Genomic DNA, 13,459 nt, shown 5'->3' with positions numbered 1-13,459 from the left:
GGAGATGTAGGTAAACACAAGATTAACATAATGAAATGACTTCAATGGACTGTACACAATTTATATGAGTCTGTGTTTTCTGGGGTCAGTTTGAGCCCAGGCTGTTTTAGCTGTTTAAAACATTAGAAATATCAACATCTTACACACATTTGTTTTGGTTGTTTCGGATGATATTGAGATCAATTTTATGTTCAAATAAAACTTCCCTCAACTTTTACGGCCCCAACCTAACACAATAAGTATAGCAGTGTGAGAACCACTCATAGTTCACACAACATGGCGGAGGAAAAAGCTGAAATCCCACCAGAACACTTTGATATTTCCCAATTTCCCAGAGGTTTAAACTGCTGGAGTCAAATGAACCCCAAGGATAAAAGATGTTCAAGGAGGTGTTCCTGGTGGTCTCCAACAGTCACTAATGGTATTCTGTGTTTTCATGATGGCTTGACATCAGGTCTTAGTCTAATGGCCTAAACGCACAAGGCCCAACAGTTCACGTGCTGGTACTGCATTTGATTGTGAAAGGTGCCTAAACCAGAACTATTACCCTTTTTTAAACAATGTCTTATTGGCACCTGTCTTAGTTTGTCCTTTAAACGAGGCCCTGCTCTTGCCTTTGGCCTGCAGACCCAGGGTTCCAGTATGTTCATTCAGACTGTTCCTTATTCTGAGGTCTTCTTCATGCACTGTTGCTCGAGTTTGTGGCGTGACGTTTTTCTTGTAAATCATGCTCTTCACACCAACGGTGTGAAAGTGCAGCTTTCTCTGCCACGCCTCTTTCTTCAGCTCATATTCGCGAAAAGACCCCCCGATATACAGCAGAAGAATCTCCCCCTTTGGCGAAAATGCTCGGATGTATGTATTACGGCCAAATCGGCAAACAGGACACGGAGCGCTTGCTGGAAAAGTATGGAAAAGAAGGAAGCTTCCTCCTGAGAGACAGCCAGAGCGTGCCAGGAGCTCTGTGCCTCTGCGTGAGGTAAAATTGAACCTACATGTTTTCATGGGATTGGGTCTCTATTGGGGAACACATAAAAATACTCCTCACTAGAAAATGGGAAAGATAGATTACAGTACATTGTGTCCAATTTTGTAACCGCCTCAGACGTTAAATATGACCAAAATGAATGTTTTCCCTTTTAGAAAGTTCTCGACGCATCAGTCAAAGCTAACCGGCTAAAATCCCCTCGCCTTTTTATCCACCACAAAGTTGCAGCATTTAACGTAAGAGTAGGAAAGTTCATTGAATGTCACATGGATTTCGGCTTTAAAATGCAGTGGGGGAAAAAGGTCTTGTGTGGAAAATACAGTTGAATTAAGTAAAGAGTGATTCAAATGTAACTCAGCGTACATGTGTCTCTTTCCACCAAGGAGAACTCCATTTGTCCACACTTACAGGATTGAGCATTCATCTCAAGGCTGGGCTGTTGAGGTAAGCGGGCAGTGTTTGATGGACCATGTGGAGACACATGTTCATATTTCACAGTTTATCAATGAGAAAAATTGTGCCTGCATCTACAAAGTGGCTATACAGTGAAAACTGAATACAAAGTGTAATTAAATTTTATGTGCAAAGGCAAATGTACGACCACCATCAGTGTTATTACCATCAGTGTTACAGTGCTAGAAGTAACGTCTGGAAACCAGATCAGTCTAATAGTCTATTAGTCCAATTCACCTAAATGAAATGGGTCTGATTATGAATGCCATTTATATATTTTCTAGTATTTTTCTTTTCCAAGCAGTGATGCTCTCAAGTAGTTTATACCTTAATATGGTTGCTTAAGTCTTCTGCCCAGATGTTCATTTTCTTTTTCTTGAGTCTTTGTTTAGATGGTCAGATTCCTCTGATGTGCTGTGGTGTTTCTTTAAGGCATAGACTTTACATATTTCAAATTGTTCATATTGGTGAAATAAATCAAGCTGAAATGGCTAAAACCCTGTTTTCGCACATTAACAGCTGCTCTGTTAGAATGTTGGAGTAATATAATAAAACAGCACCGGCGTCTGGCCCAGAAACCCACAACCCTTAGAATCTGTAGTCGTACTGCAGATACTGTACAGATAAAATGAAGTACAGTTTAAAGGTTTACATTTAAAACTTAAAAAAAAAACCCTTTATTATTTAAAAAGAAAAACCTTCATCAGTGCTTCGGTAATTTACAGTTTCAACCAGACTGGTGCTTAAGGTATATTGCTTATAAAAAGGCCACAATGCTTTCAATTAGAGCAGGTTATATGGTAAAAGTGTATTATAATACCTAAAGACATTTTCACAATTCACAGGTCAGACACGATGCATCATCACTGTTGCATGTCTGTGCTGTCGACCGGATACAGTGGTTTTTATTAATCCAGTGTTGTTAATCCAGTTCAAAAAAAGATTTATTATTATTTTGTAATGAAACATGAAGTAGTCAGAGGTCTTAAAGTACCAATCACATCCTCAGAAAAGCATATTGATAGCAGTTTATCACATTAACGATAAAATGTCAGCATGTTGCTCACCCCAACTTTCAGGACACCTTTTCTTTATGGATTTGTGTCAGGGATCCACTAAAATGACTCAAAGCATCTATTCAGTCTCCATAATGTAAAGTAGGACTTGATTAGTTATATTAGTTTAGTTAAATAATCCAAAGCACAACCTCAAATGTTTGCAAAGCTCTTATTTCTTTGCCTTATTTTTTACTTATTTTTTTACAATTCTCTGAAATGTGTAGTGTAGATAAACATTAGCTTATCACAGAGTTCATGCAGACAGAAGAAAGGTGTGATACCATAGCTGAGTATTTCTGAGTCACAGACTACAGATATAAAAGTCAAGGAGGTATTCTTTCATGTCTGTGGTTGTTTGTGAAAGTGTGGTCTGTCAACATGCCATAGCACTGACCTTACACACATAAAGAGTTTATTAAACATGCAGGCCTAGTGTGTACAATTATAGAGGATGTGTGCTCAAGTTAAGGAGGAACTAAGCAGAGATCATGCTGAATTTTTTTTATTTGATCGGGAAACCCCCCCACTGAAATAGAAGTTTCTTTTCAAGCATGATTTGGTCCAAAAAGTTGCAGACCAAGACACAGAGAAAGGCAGAAGTATTTTATAAACAGAGTTATTGACCACTTATGGCAGCAATTCTGCATTTTCTTGTTGTCCTGAGTGTTTTATAAATGTGATGCTGTTCATGAGTGTCATTTCTGCTTACCTACTAATATAGTGGAAGCCAAGGATCACATTTAGACTGTGGCTGTGTGATTTTTAACACAAAATGAGTTTTGGGCTTTTTATTTTTTTAACAAAGATTATTGACCCAAATATTACAGTATATTTAATAGTACAATTAATGCAGTCAGAGACCACCCTTCACTTATTTAATTTCCGGTCAAAACAGCCATTAAGTATGAGTTTAATTTTCAACATCAGGGAAAAAGAAGAACACATATGTAACAGAAAGTCACACAGAAGCTTCAACATCTAAATGCCTATATTTTTAGTGTGTCCAGCCATTGCCTTTATTACAGTATCCGTTCTTTTCGGGAGGCTTGCATTTAGTTTTTCAAAGAAATCTGCAGGAATGTTGTTCTGGTACAATCTTAGAAGTTGGTTGCATTTTCTGTTCCTCACGATCCCAATAATCCCCAACACATTCAGTGATATTGAGGTCTGGACTCTGGGGTGGTCAGTCCATTGTTCTTAGAACAGCAGCTTCTTTGTTTGATTTACACATTTTCTTAATTTTTCATCTCTTTCCTTTTCTCTGTGATTTAAAAGTTTTAAATCATTTTTACCAATTTCTTAGATTTTTTCTTAATTTGTCATATTTAAATATTTCAGCTCATCCGAGCCGAAGAATTCTGGCCCACTGCTCTTTGAAGAATTGTTTTAATTAGGCTACTTTTGAAGGTTTTCAATGAACTGCCTGTTTAAGGTTTTGCCACAGCATCTCAATGGGATTCAAGTAAGGACTTTGGCTCAGCCACTCCAAAACCTTAATTTGGTTTCTTTTAAGCCATTCTGGACTTGCTAGTGTGCCTTGGATCATTGTCCTGCTGCAAAACCCAACTATGCTTAAGCTGTAGGTCACAAACTGACAGGTGGACATTCTCCTTCAGGATTTTCTAATGGAGATCAGAATTCATGGTCCCATCAATTAAGGCAAGTCATTCAGGTCCTGCAGCCGCAGACCATCACACTACCACCACAATGTTTGATGGTTGGTATGATCTTCTTATGGTGGAATGTGGTGTTAGCTTTAAGCCAAATGTAATAGGACCCATGTCTTGCAAACAGTTTTACTTTTTAAGTTAATTGATTTTATTTTGCATGTGTAATTGAATTTCTTTAGAACAAGACATCATGTGCTGCTGTTTGAGACCTTCTTGCCTGCTTCATATTGCCAAACAGGTTCTGTTTAAGTGATGTTTAGATTAAACAGGTCTGGCAGTAATCATGCCTGGGTGTGGCCAGTAAAACTGAACACAGTATTCTATTGAATTTGGTTCATGGTTGATTTAGTAGCTAAGGGGGCAGTTACTTTTTCACAGCAGTGTGTGTGTGTGTGTGTGTGTGTGTGTGTGTGTGTGTGTGTGTGTGTGTGTGTGTGTGTGTGTGGACACCTGCTCATCCAGTGTTTTTTCTAATATAAGAGTATTACAATGAGTTTGTCCCCATCTACTGTAGTAACTATCTCTATTCTTTGGGGAAGGCTTTACACTAAATGTTGGAACACTGCTGTAGGGATTTGATGGCATTCAGCAGTGGGAGCACTTGTGAGGTCAGGTATTGATGTTGGATGGTTAGTTCTCGATCACAAATGCCACTCCAACTTATCCCAAAGTTAATGGTTGGTGCTCCATTGCTCTAGAGAACACATGTATATGTTTTTTGCATTCACTGTGCAAGTGGATCTAATCACCTCAGACATATCTCATGAAAAACCTTGTGTGTAATGGCTGTTTTGACTGGAAATTAAGTAAATGATGGTTGGTTTTTTATTTTTTGCACAGCATAGTTTATCTCAGTTCAAGTCTCAGTTGCAGTTTTGGTCTTTCAGAATCTTTTTACAGAGAATGGAATTTGAGTTTGTTTCATGGAAAACTTAAACATTCTTCTCACCTCTTTTTAAATTCTTAAAGACTATCAACAGAGAGAAGCCACAGTGGTTTCAGTCCCTGGATGAGCTCATTGAGTGTTACAGAAATCTGACCCCTCACAACATGGTTCCCCTTCTGTATCCTCTGGAGAAGGCACACCTGAGTAAGGAGGACAGGCAGTACACGGGTGAGTTTGTGCTAGTATGTTGTCATGTGAGCAGGTCTGGTGTTGTGATGTCATTGTTTTTCCAAAACTACTGCCAAATCTAACCTAAAGCCCACATCTGACATTTATCATGTATCATTTTTTTCTGATGTCCACTTACATAATTTTTGTGGTTTTATGTAGCAAAACTGTGATTTATTTTCACATGACCATTTTCCAAACTCTCTATCAGTTAGAATTAAACAGATTGTTTTTAATGCTGTGCCTTTAAGAATAATATATGTCAATGACATCTCTTGTATCTCTGCCCTGTATTGCGCCTTGTTCAAAAGGAAGTCTTGGCTGGAAAACTCCTTATGATGTCAGCATGAATGGGCAGAGCTAAATCACTATAGGCCCAGTAGGCAGATATATATACAGGTGCTGGTCATAAAATTAGAATATATCATGAAAGAGTTTAGAAAAAGTTTTTAAAAAAGATTTATTTCAGTAATTCCATTCAAAAAGTGAAACTTGTATATTATACTCATTCATTACACACAGACTGATATATTTCAAGTGTTTATTTCTTTGAATTTGATGATTATAACTGACAACTAATGAAAATCCCATATTCAGTATCTCAGAAAATTAGAATATTGTGAAAAGGTTCAATATTGAAGACCCCTGGTGCCACACTCTAATCAGCTAATTAACTCAAAACACCTGCAAAGGCCTTTAAATGGTCTCTCAGTCTAGTTCTGTAGGCTACACAATCATGGGGAAGACTGCTGAATTGACAGTTGTCCAAAAGACAACCATTGACACCTTACACAAGCAGGGCAAGTCAGAGAAGGTCATTGCTAAAGAGGATGGCTGTTCACAAAGCTCTGTGTCCAAGCACATTAATAGAGAGGCGGTAGAAAAAAGTCTACAAGCAATAGGGATAACCGCACCCTGGAGAGGATTGTGAAACAAAACCCATTCAAAAATGTGGGGGAGATTCACAAACACTGGACTGCAGCTGGAGTCAGTGCTTCAAGAACCACCACACACAGATGTATGCAAGACATGGGTTTCAGCAAATTGGCCAGCAAACTCGCCTGACCTTAACCCCATAGAAAATCTATGGGGTATTGTGAAGAGGAAGATGCAATACGCCAGACCCAACAATGCAGAAAAGCTGAAGGCCAGTATCAGAGCAACCTGGGCTCTCATAACACCTGAGCAGTGCCACAGACTGATCGACTCCATGCCACGCCGCATTGCTGCAGTAATTCAGGCAAAAGGAGCCCCAACTAAGTATTGAGTGCTGTACATGCTCATACTTTTCATGTTCATACTTTTCAGTTGGCCAGCATTTCTAACAATCCTTTTTTTGTATTTGTCTTAAGTAATCTAATTTTCTGAGATACTGAATTTGGGGTTTTCATTAGTTGTCAGTTATAATCATCAAATTAAAAGAAACAAACACTTGAAATATATCAGTCTGTGTGTAATGAATGAGTACAATATACAAGTTTCACTTTTTGAATGGAATTACTGAAATAAATCAACTTTTTCATGATATTCTAATTTTATGACCAGCACCTGTATGTAAATGTGTTGGTTTTTTTCGTGACCTCACAGAAAAGATGAATTCAGTTTTGGAGCGTATGGACTGTATAAACTGAGGAGTAAACAGTATATCGTTAACACACTGCATTAAAATAGTTTATTTCAAGAAAGTGAGAAAAATTTAATTTTCCATGATAGAAGCCCTTTAAAGGTAAAAGAAGTTCCACATATGCTTCATCGGCATTATTATACAAAGTATCTTTGGAAAATAAGAGCGGAGTAGCCCATTTGTTTCTGCACAATTGATCAGCCCTCCTCTATCTGTATATCAGAGGGAAATCACCACCATGAGGCCACCACTGACTCATACTTTAGCACAGCAGTGACACCAACATGGCAGTGGCATGGTAGTTAGTGATATTAGTTTGTCTGTCACAGCAGTGTTGCTTGTTGGTTTTTAAAAATGTTGGTGTCACCGCTGGGCTAAGAATAGTCTTCCCACCAAAAATATTGAGTGGATTAAATACACTAACTAAGTGCTATGCTGAGAATGGCTCACAATATCTGGACAGTAATGGTCCTATGATGGTCCCTTTCCATTGATGAATGGGGTAGAAGATTGCTGAGAAAATGTGCAGCAACAAATGGGCAACAGTCACTAATGGTAAACCAATGAATTGATTTGTTGGTGTTTCTAATATATTGGCCAATAAGTGTAGGTGCACAAAGGTGAAGGAGGAAATGAGGAAAAATGGCCCCTCGTAAGAGCAGTTGCTAATTTACTGTAAATATCTGTGCTTCGAGTTGATCATGTTCCGGATGTTGATGCATGAGCAAACAGAGTTGGAGGAAATAAAATGGAGCAGCTGACCGTTTTGTTTTTATTGCAAAAAAGAAAATGTTAAAAACGGCTGGGACAGGAAGGCCCCCCACAAACACACAATTTAAGAAGCTACAGAATGTAGAGTTTTTACAGAATGTACAATTTGTTCTACAGGATCTAGTTGCTGTATTTACAACATCTGCAGTGCATGTGATTTTTAGATATAAGATAAATCAGGTGTGAACATCTCATTTCCAGCTAAAACAGCTAAAATATTGCCTGATTCTAACATTTGTTACATTAAGTTAGTAAAACTCCAATGAACAGCTTTGTGTCTTTATGATGTAAATCTAGCTAAATTATATATTTGTCATTTTCACTTGAAAATAAATCCAGATCTACAGCTCTTTCTACATCCCTTTCATAATTGAATAATAAAAACTTGCCATGTATAACTTCATATAAATGCATTTGTCAATATTATCTGACCTCAAAAAGTTTCTGGGGCAGTAAATCCCTGGAATGCAGTCATCCAGATGAAATTTCAGGTTAAATTAGACCATAGTCATTTTGTAAGTGTGTTGAGATTAGATTTGGCATTGGCATTAGATTAAATCATCAGGAAAGAAAATAAATGGGGGAGGGCATAGTACCTTAGGGGGCTTCTCCCAAAATGCCCTAACTATTCAACTAGCAACTCTGTATATACTGATTGCTGGTATGGGACAAAATGTGAAGTAGCTGGGAGTTCTGAACAATCTGAACAGAGACCATTTACTCATATCACTCTTATAGAAACAGCTTGTTTAATTCTGAGACATTAGCCACGTTTACATGCAGCCTAATAATCCATTTAATAGCTCAATCGGAATAGAATACATCCATGTAAACATCAGTTTAAACCAATTAACCAACCATGTAAACATCTGACATCAGTTTAAACCAATTAATGTTGGTTCGCTGTCATGGTAACATGTACTCTAAGCGCTACTCCATGCATGCGCGTCATTTTGCATTGGATTACTTGTAGTGAACATGTAAATGAAGATTTTCCATCAGACTTTTGAACAGAGTGAGAATAAACACCTCAGTCTGAATCTGTAATCTGATTGTATTCAGTCAGATTGGCAAAAATATTTGCATGTAAACACAGCCATTATGAGAGAATGTGAAATGGTCATGTTTTAAATGAGTTATGGCTGTTTTTGGTACATAAAACCATTCAAACCTCCTAAGTGGACATGAAAAGGATATGGGCTAATGCCTTAAGCCTTAAGTCTTAAGAGGAGTCTTAACTTTGGCAGTATAATAGTTATGAAACATTTCAGAGAGATGAGACACATCTACACAGACATATGTCGTCATAGTGTTTGGCATATTGTGCAGCTGTGAAACCTGAACACAGTAGTTAATCGGCTTTGTCTGTTAGTATTTGAGCTGTCTGAGCAGAAGCCACAGTGTGTTGAGCATGTGAGTAATGTGTTTGTCTGCATATGTACATGTGGGTAATCCCCCTCCCTTTCTTTACGTCTGTTAGTCATTCTGAAAGTGTTGATCTTATTCCGTATGTCCAAAAGATTTTTTTTATTATTAGAGTAGTAAATGTGAGAAACAATTTCGAAAGTAAGGCACCCTTCAGCTTTCATGGTTTCTATGAAAGACAGACCTCACTTATTATCTATCCTAATGTTTTATTGCCTTTTTGTTTTGGTTGCTGAGCTCCTTTGGCTGATGATTGCTGTGTGTGGTTTTAACCACAGTCCTCAGTAACGAATACAAAACCAGCCCAGCCCAGCTGCATTTTATATCTCTAACATGTCCTCCTCTGTGTGTTCAAGCACCGGCTCAACTGGCCTACATGGAGATGTGAAGACCTGAACTGATTCTCAGAGTGAATGTGTCTGGAAACAAAACTGTAAATTTGTGTTTTGACAGTTATTTTTTTCCTTTTTCTTTATATTTTTGTTTTAATAAGTAATGTGAGCTCACTGTGTTGATATTGTAAATATTTTACTTTTTTGTCTGAAATATGAAGCAGAGTTTTCCCTAACTGTCTAATGTTTGTTAAGGTGGTACATTCGCTTCTTTCTAGCGAGCCCATCATTTTCTGTTAGTTGAAAACATTCCACAAGATGGCAGTAAAACTATTAAACGGAAGTCTTTTTCATTGGCTTCTGTTTCTCTTAACATTCACCATCATGCATTGCTGTTAAAACCTTGGAATCACTTAGTCATATATATATATATATATATATATATATATATATATATATATATATATATATATATATATATATATATATATATATATATATGTGTGTGTGTATATATATATATATATATATATATATATATGTATATATATGTGTGTGTGTGTGTGTGTGTGTGTGTGTGTGTGTGTGTGTGTGTGTGTGTGTACACATTCTCACAGATATCCACACTCATTTCAGTATTATTTTTCATTAATTGAGTGTCCAAATAAGGTGGAATAGAAACACATACAGCTAAGGTTGCATCTTATGTTGCATGAAATGTATCCTTGTTAGATAGAAAATATTGTGGACTTTGTTGAAATGGGATAAAATAGAAGTTGGAATTTATTAAAATGGGACAAAATATCCTTGGGTGGTTGTCAGTATACTTGTAGGACAGCGCTGTTTAGAAAAGACTGCATTTTAAAATTTTGTTCACAATAATATGAAATATACAAAATGATAAACTGCAATTACCCATTTACAGTGTGGGTAAGTTTGTGATGTTACCTACTACATTTGTTCACCGCTTTTTAAATACAAGCCATTCTCTATATTAATTTTATTATAATTTTATTCTCTATGTTGAGCTGCTTTCTCAGTTATTATAAAATTATGTACAGCTCTGTTGATCGTTCTTTTCCCTTTCCTAGCGTTCTGTTAACTATTTGAATGCAGGTCATTGCAGAGGACTCACATATGAGTCATTTTATACATTTCTCTGCAGCCAAATTGGTTTTATAGTATTGAAAATACTGATTCCAAAATTCGGAATGGTTGTGTATAATCCTTTGACTTGAACTGAAATGTGTACAGTAGTATGTAGAAGTTTGAGCACCCCTGGACAAATGACATGTTTTTGACAAGTGACATCTTTCTGCAAAATGTATACCACTGCTGAGTTTAACATATTTACGAAAAAGACAATATATAAAGTGTAACTTTTGCACCTGCCTCATTTTATATATATATTATTTTTCCCCAATATGTTAAGCTCAGAAAATAAGTAGCAACTGTGCATTTGTAGAAGATGCGTTTTTTTTACTTAACAAAACTTATGACTGTACAGTGGTAGGACTGTTGAAGATTTTTAGGTAGAATTAACATTAAGAAGAAATAATTTTGTGACTCTCAGACAAATAATCATCTTTGTGACTCTTGTAGTACTTCCTGTATCAGTTATAACTCAAACTTGTGTCAAACCTGGTGTGACATTTTGAAGGAAAATGGAATATTAAAACATGTCGGTTGTTACATTTAAATGGGTGCTGTCTGAGTATTTTTCCTACCACTTCTTTTGTTGCTTTGTGGTTTGGGAGTGCTTCAAATGAGGGGTGGCACAACAAAGTCTTAAAGCCAGACCATTTTGGCTCTGCGTTCACAATCAACACCGGTGGCACGTGTCAGCTTAGTGCGAATGAGTCAACACAGAAGAAGCTTGTGCTCGAATAGCTTCTGCACACTTAATAATAAGAGGGACTCCAAAGGTTCTTTGAATTGATGCCATAGAAGAATCACTTTTGGTCTCTTAAAGAACAGTTCAGTGGATTCTTGAAGAAGACATTTCTGTAAATGAAGTGTTTGTGTGGACAACCTTAAAGAACCTCCACACAGTCTCCTCCTGGAACCATGCGCCTAACGCAGGAACCGTATAGAAACCTTTATTTTAAAGAATCCATTATGTAATCTTGTTATTCATAATTACTAAAAGCAATTTTGTTTTTAAAGGAAGACTAACAAACAACAAATAAATCTAATGCCCTAGTGTAAGTCTCTACGCTGCAGTTCAAGCATTTGGAATGCGTTGTTGCTATCAATTATTGTGTATAGAAAGGTCATACAGTGTAGATTTAAAGATTTACAAAACATAACCTTTTTGGCACTTATGCACTTTTAAACAGTGAATATTGCATACAAATGACAAAAAGTCATAACTAGATCTGCTACTAAAGCTAAATGTGTCTGGCTTTTCATTTTCTAAAATCCCCTGCGAGCCCTCCTACTTCTTTGAATCATCAAATTCTCCACTGTAAACACTGAATGTAGGCAAGTGGAAAAAGATAGCTCAGGGTTTGGTTTATATGTACTTTTAAAAACTTTATGTTGCTGTTTCTTTGTCATAGTGCAATTGAAGTATAAGTCTGTCCAGTAGAAGGAGAAATAAAGGTCATACTTCTGGACCTTCTTCACTTCTGGCTTCTGACTTCATGTGAAACGATCCTTTGTTAAAAAGCAAAATAAAATAAATGAAATATATTTCTATATATTTGTATATAAGTTAAGAAATTCATACGTAATGGCCTTGTTTATTCAAATCGCATGGCAGAATGAGTTGTACTGAAGAGCTCAGTGACTTTAAATGTGGCACTGTCTGAGGTTGCCAAGTACTAAATGGTATTACTGTGAAAAAGAAGCATAAAGGAGCTACAACAGCTCAGCCATGAAGCAATAGACCCTGGAAAGAGAGTGGCTGACGAGTGCTAAAGCACGTAGCGTATAGAAATTGCCTGTTCTCTTTTGCATCACTCACCACAGAGTTCCTCTGCTGCCTCTGAAAGTAACATCAGCCCAAGAATGTGCAGTCCCAAGGTTCAGCTGGAATAGTGACACACCAACAATAGACTGGACATTTAAGGAGATTGCCACCTACTGGAATACATAGTGCCAACAGTGAAGTTTGTTGGAGGAGGGATAATGGTCTGGGACTGTTTTCAGGGTCTGGTGGTCTGCTTGATATGAATGTCTAAAGTTTTGGAAAAGGATGTCAACCAAGCTCATGTAGGTGTGATGATCAGGTGTCCAACTACCTTTGGTCATAAAAGCTATTTTCCAAAGCCTAGGCTGCAGCCAAGGTAGTGTGGGTGCTCGGTGGAACTGTCCTATGAAGACTCCTCTATAGCAGCCTATCACTCACACAAATGGAACAATCCTAACAAGGCTGTGTGGTGACATCACCAGAGCGGCGCGACACTCGTGAGGGAACTGGTGAGAGAAAAAGAAGCGTTGTGGAGCTTGTTGCTTTTTCATTTCTTCACAGAAATGGAGATGTTCTCAAGTAGTACGATAAACTACATATATACAAAAACTTCTAAATAAAACATGATATATGGACGATACACAATACATGGATAAATGCTGTAATTAATCAGTGATTTTACACTTTATATACACAGCTCAAAAAAATAAAGGGAACACTTAAACAACACAATATAACTCCAAGTAAATCAAACTTCTGTGAAATCAAACTGTCCTCTTAGGAATAGGAAGCAACACTGATTGACAATCAATTTCACAGCTGTTGTGCAAATGTAATAGACAACAGATGGAAATCATTGGCAATTAGCAAGACACACTCAAAAAGGAGTGGTTCTGCAGGTGGGGACCACAGACCACTTCTCAGCACCTTTCTGCTTTCTGGCTGATGTTTTGGTCACTTTTGAATGTTCGTGGTGCTTTCACACTCGTGGTAGCATGAGACGGACTCTACAACCCACACAAGTGGCTCAGGTAGTGCAGCTCATCCAGGATGGCACATCAATGTGAGCTGTGGCAAGAAGGTTTGCTGTGTCTGTCAGCATAGTGTCCA

At 37.4% G+C, this 13,459-nt stretch overlaps 1 protein-coding gene across 1 annotated transcript; it reads left to right on the top strand.

Annotated features, from left to right (window-relative positions):
* The first annotated feature begins 407 nt into the window (after positions 1–407).
* On the top strand, positions 408–9,788 carry LOC108434720 (SH2 domain-containing protein 1A-like). The gene is made up of 4 exons (XM_017710062.2): positions 408–979; positions 1,372–1,432; positions 5,139–5,283; positions 9,460–9,788. The coding sequence occupies exons 1-4, from the start codon at positions 846–848 to the stop codon at positions 9,489–9,491; spliced, it is 372 nt and encodes a 123-aa protein (XP_017565551.1). The 5' UTR covers positions 408–845; the 3' UTR covers positions 9,492–9,788.
* The last annotated feature ends 3,671 nt before the right edge of the window (positions 9,789–13,459 follow it).

The sequence above is a fragment of the Pygocentrus nattereri genome, chromosome 12 (genome assembly GCF_015220715.1).
Source record: "Pygocentrus nattereri isolate fPygNat1 chromosome 12, fPygNat1.pri, whole genome shotgun sequence".
NCBI lineage: Eukaryota > Metazoa > Chordata > Actinopteri > Characiformes > Serrasalmidae > Pygocentrus > Pygocentrus nattereri.
Note: the sequence above shows the minus strand (reverse complement) of the source record. Positions and strands in the feature narration are given on the sequence as shown.

What these genes read in the sequence shown, in the direction of transcription:
- LOC108434720 (XM_017710062.2), top strand. Translation starts at nt 846, where the DNA reads ATGCTCGGATGTATGTATTACGGCCAAATCGGCAAACAGGACACGGAG. An exon ending in GCTCTGTGCCTCTGCGTGAG is followed by an intron (nt 980 to 1,371) that starts GTAAAATTGAAC and finishes CTTTCCACCAAG; the next exon opens with GAGAACTCCATTTGTCCACA. An exon ending in CTCAAGGCTGGGCTGTTGAG is followed by an intron (nt 1,433 to 5,138) that starts GTAAGCGGGCAG and finishes AAATTCTTAAAG; the next exon opens with ACTATCAACAGAGAGAAGCC.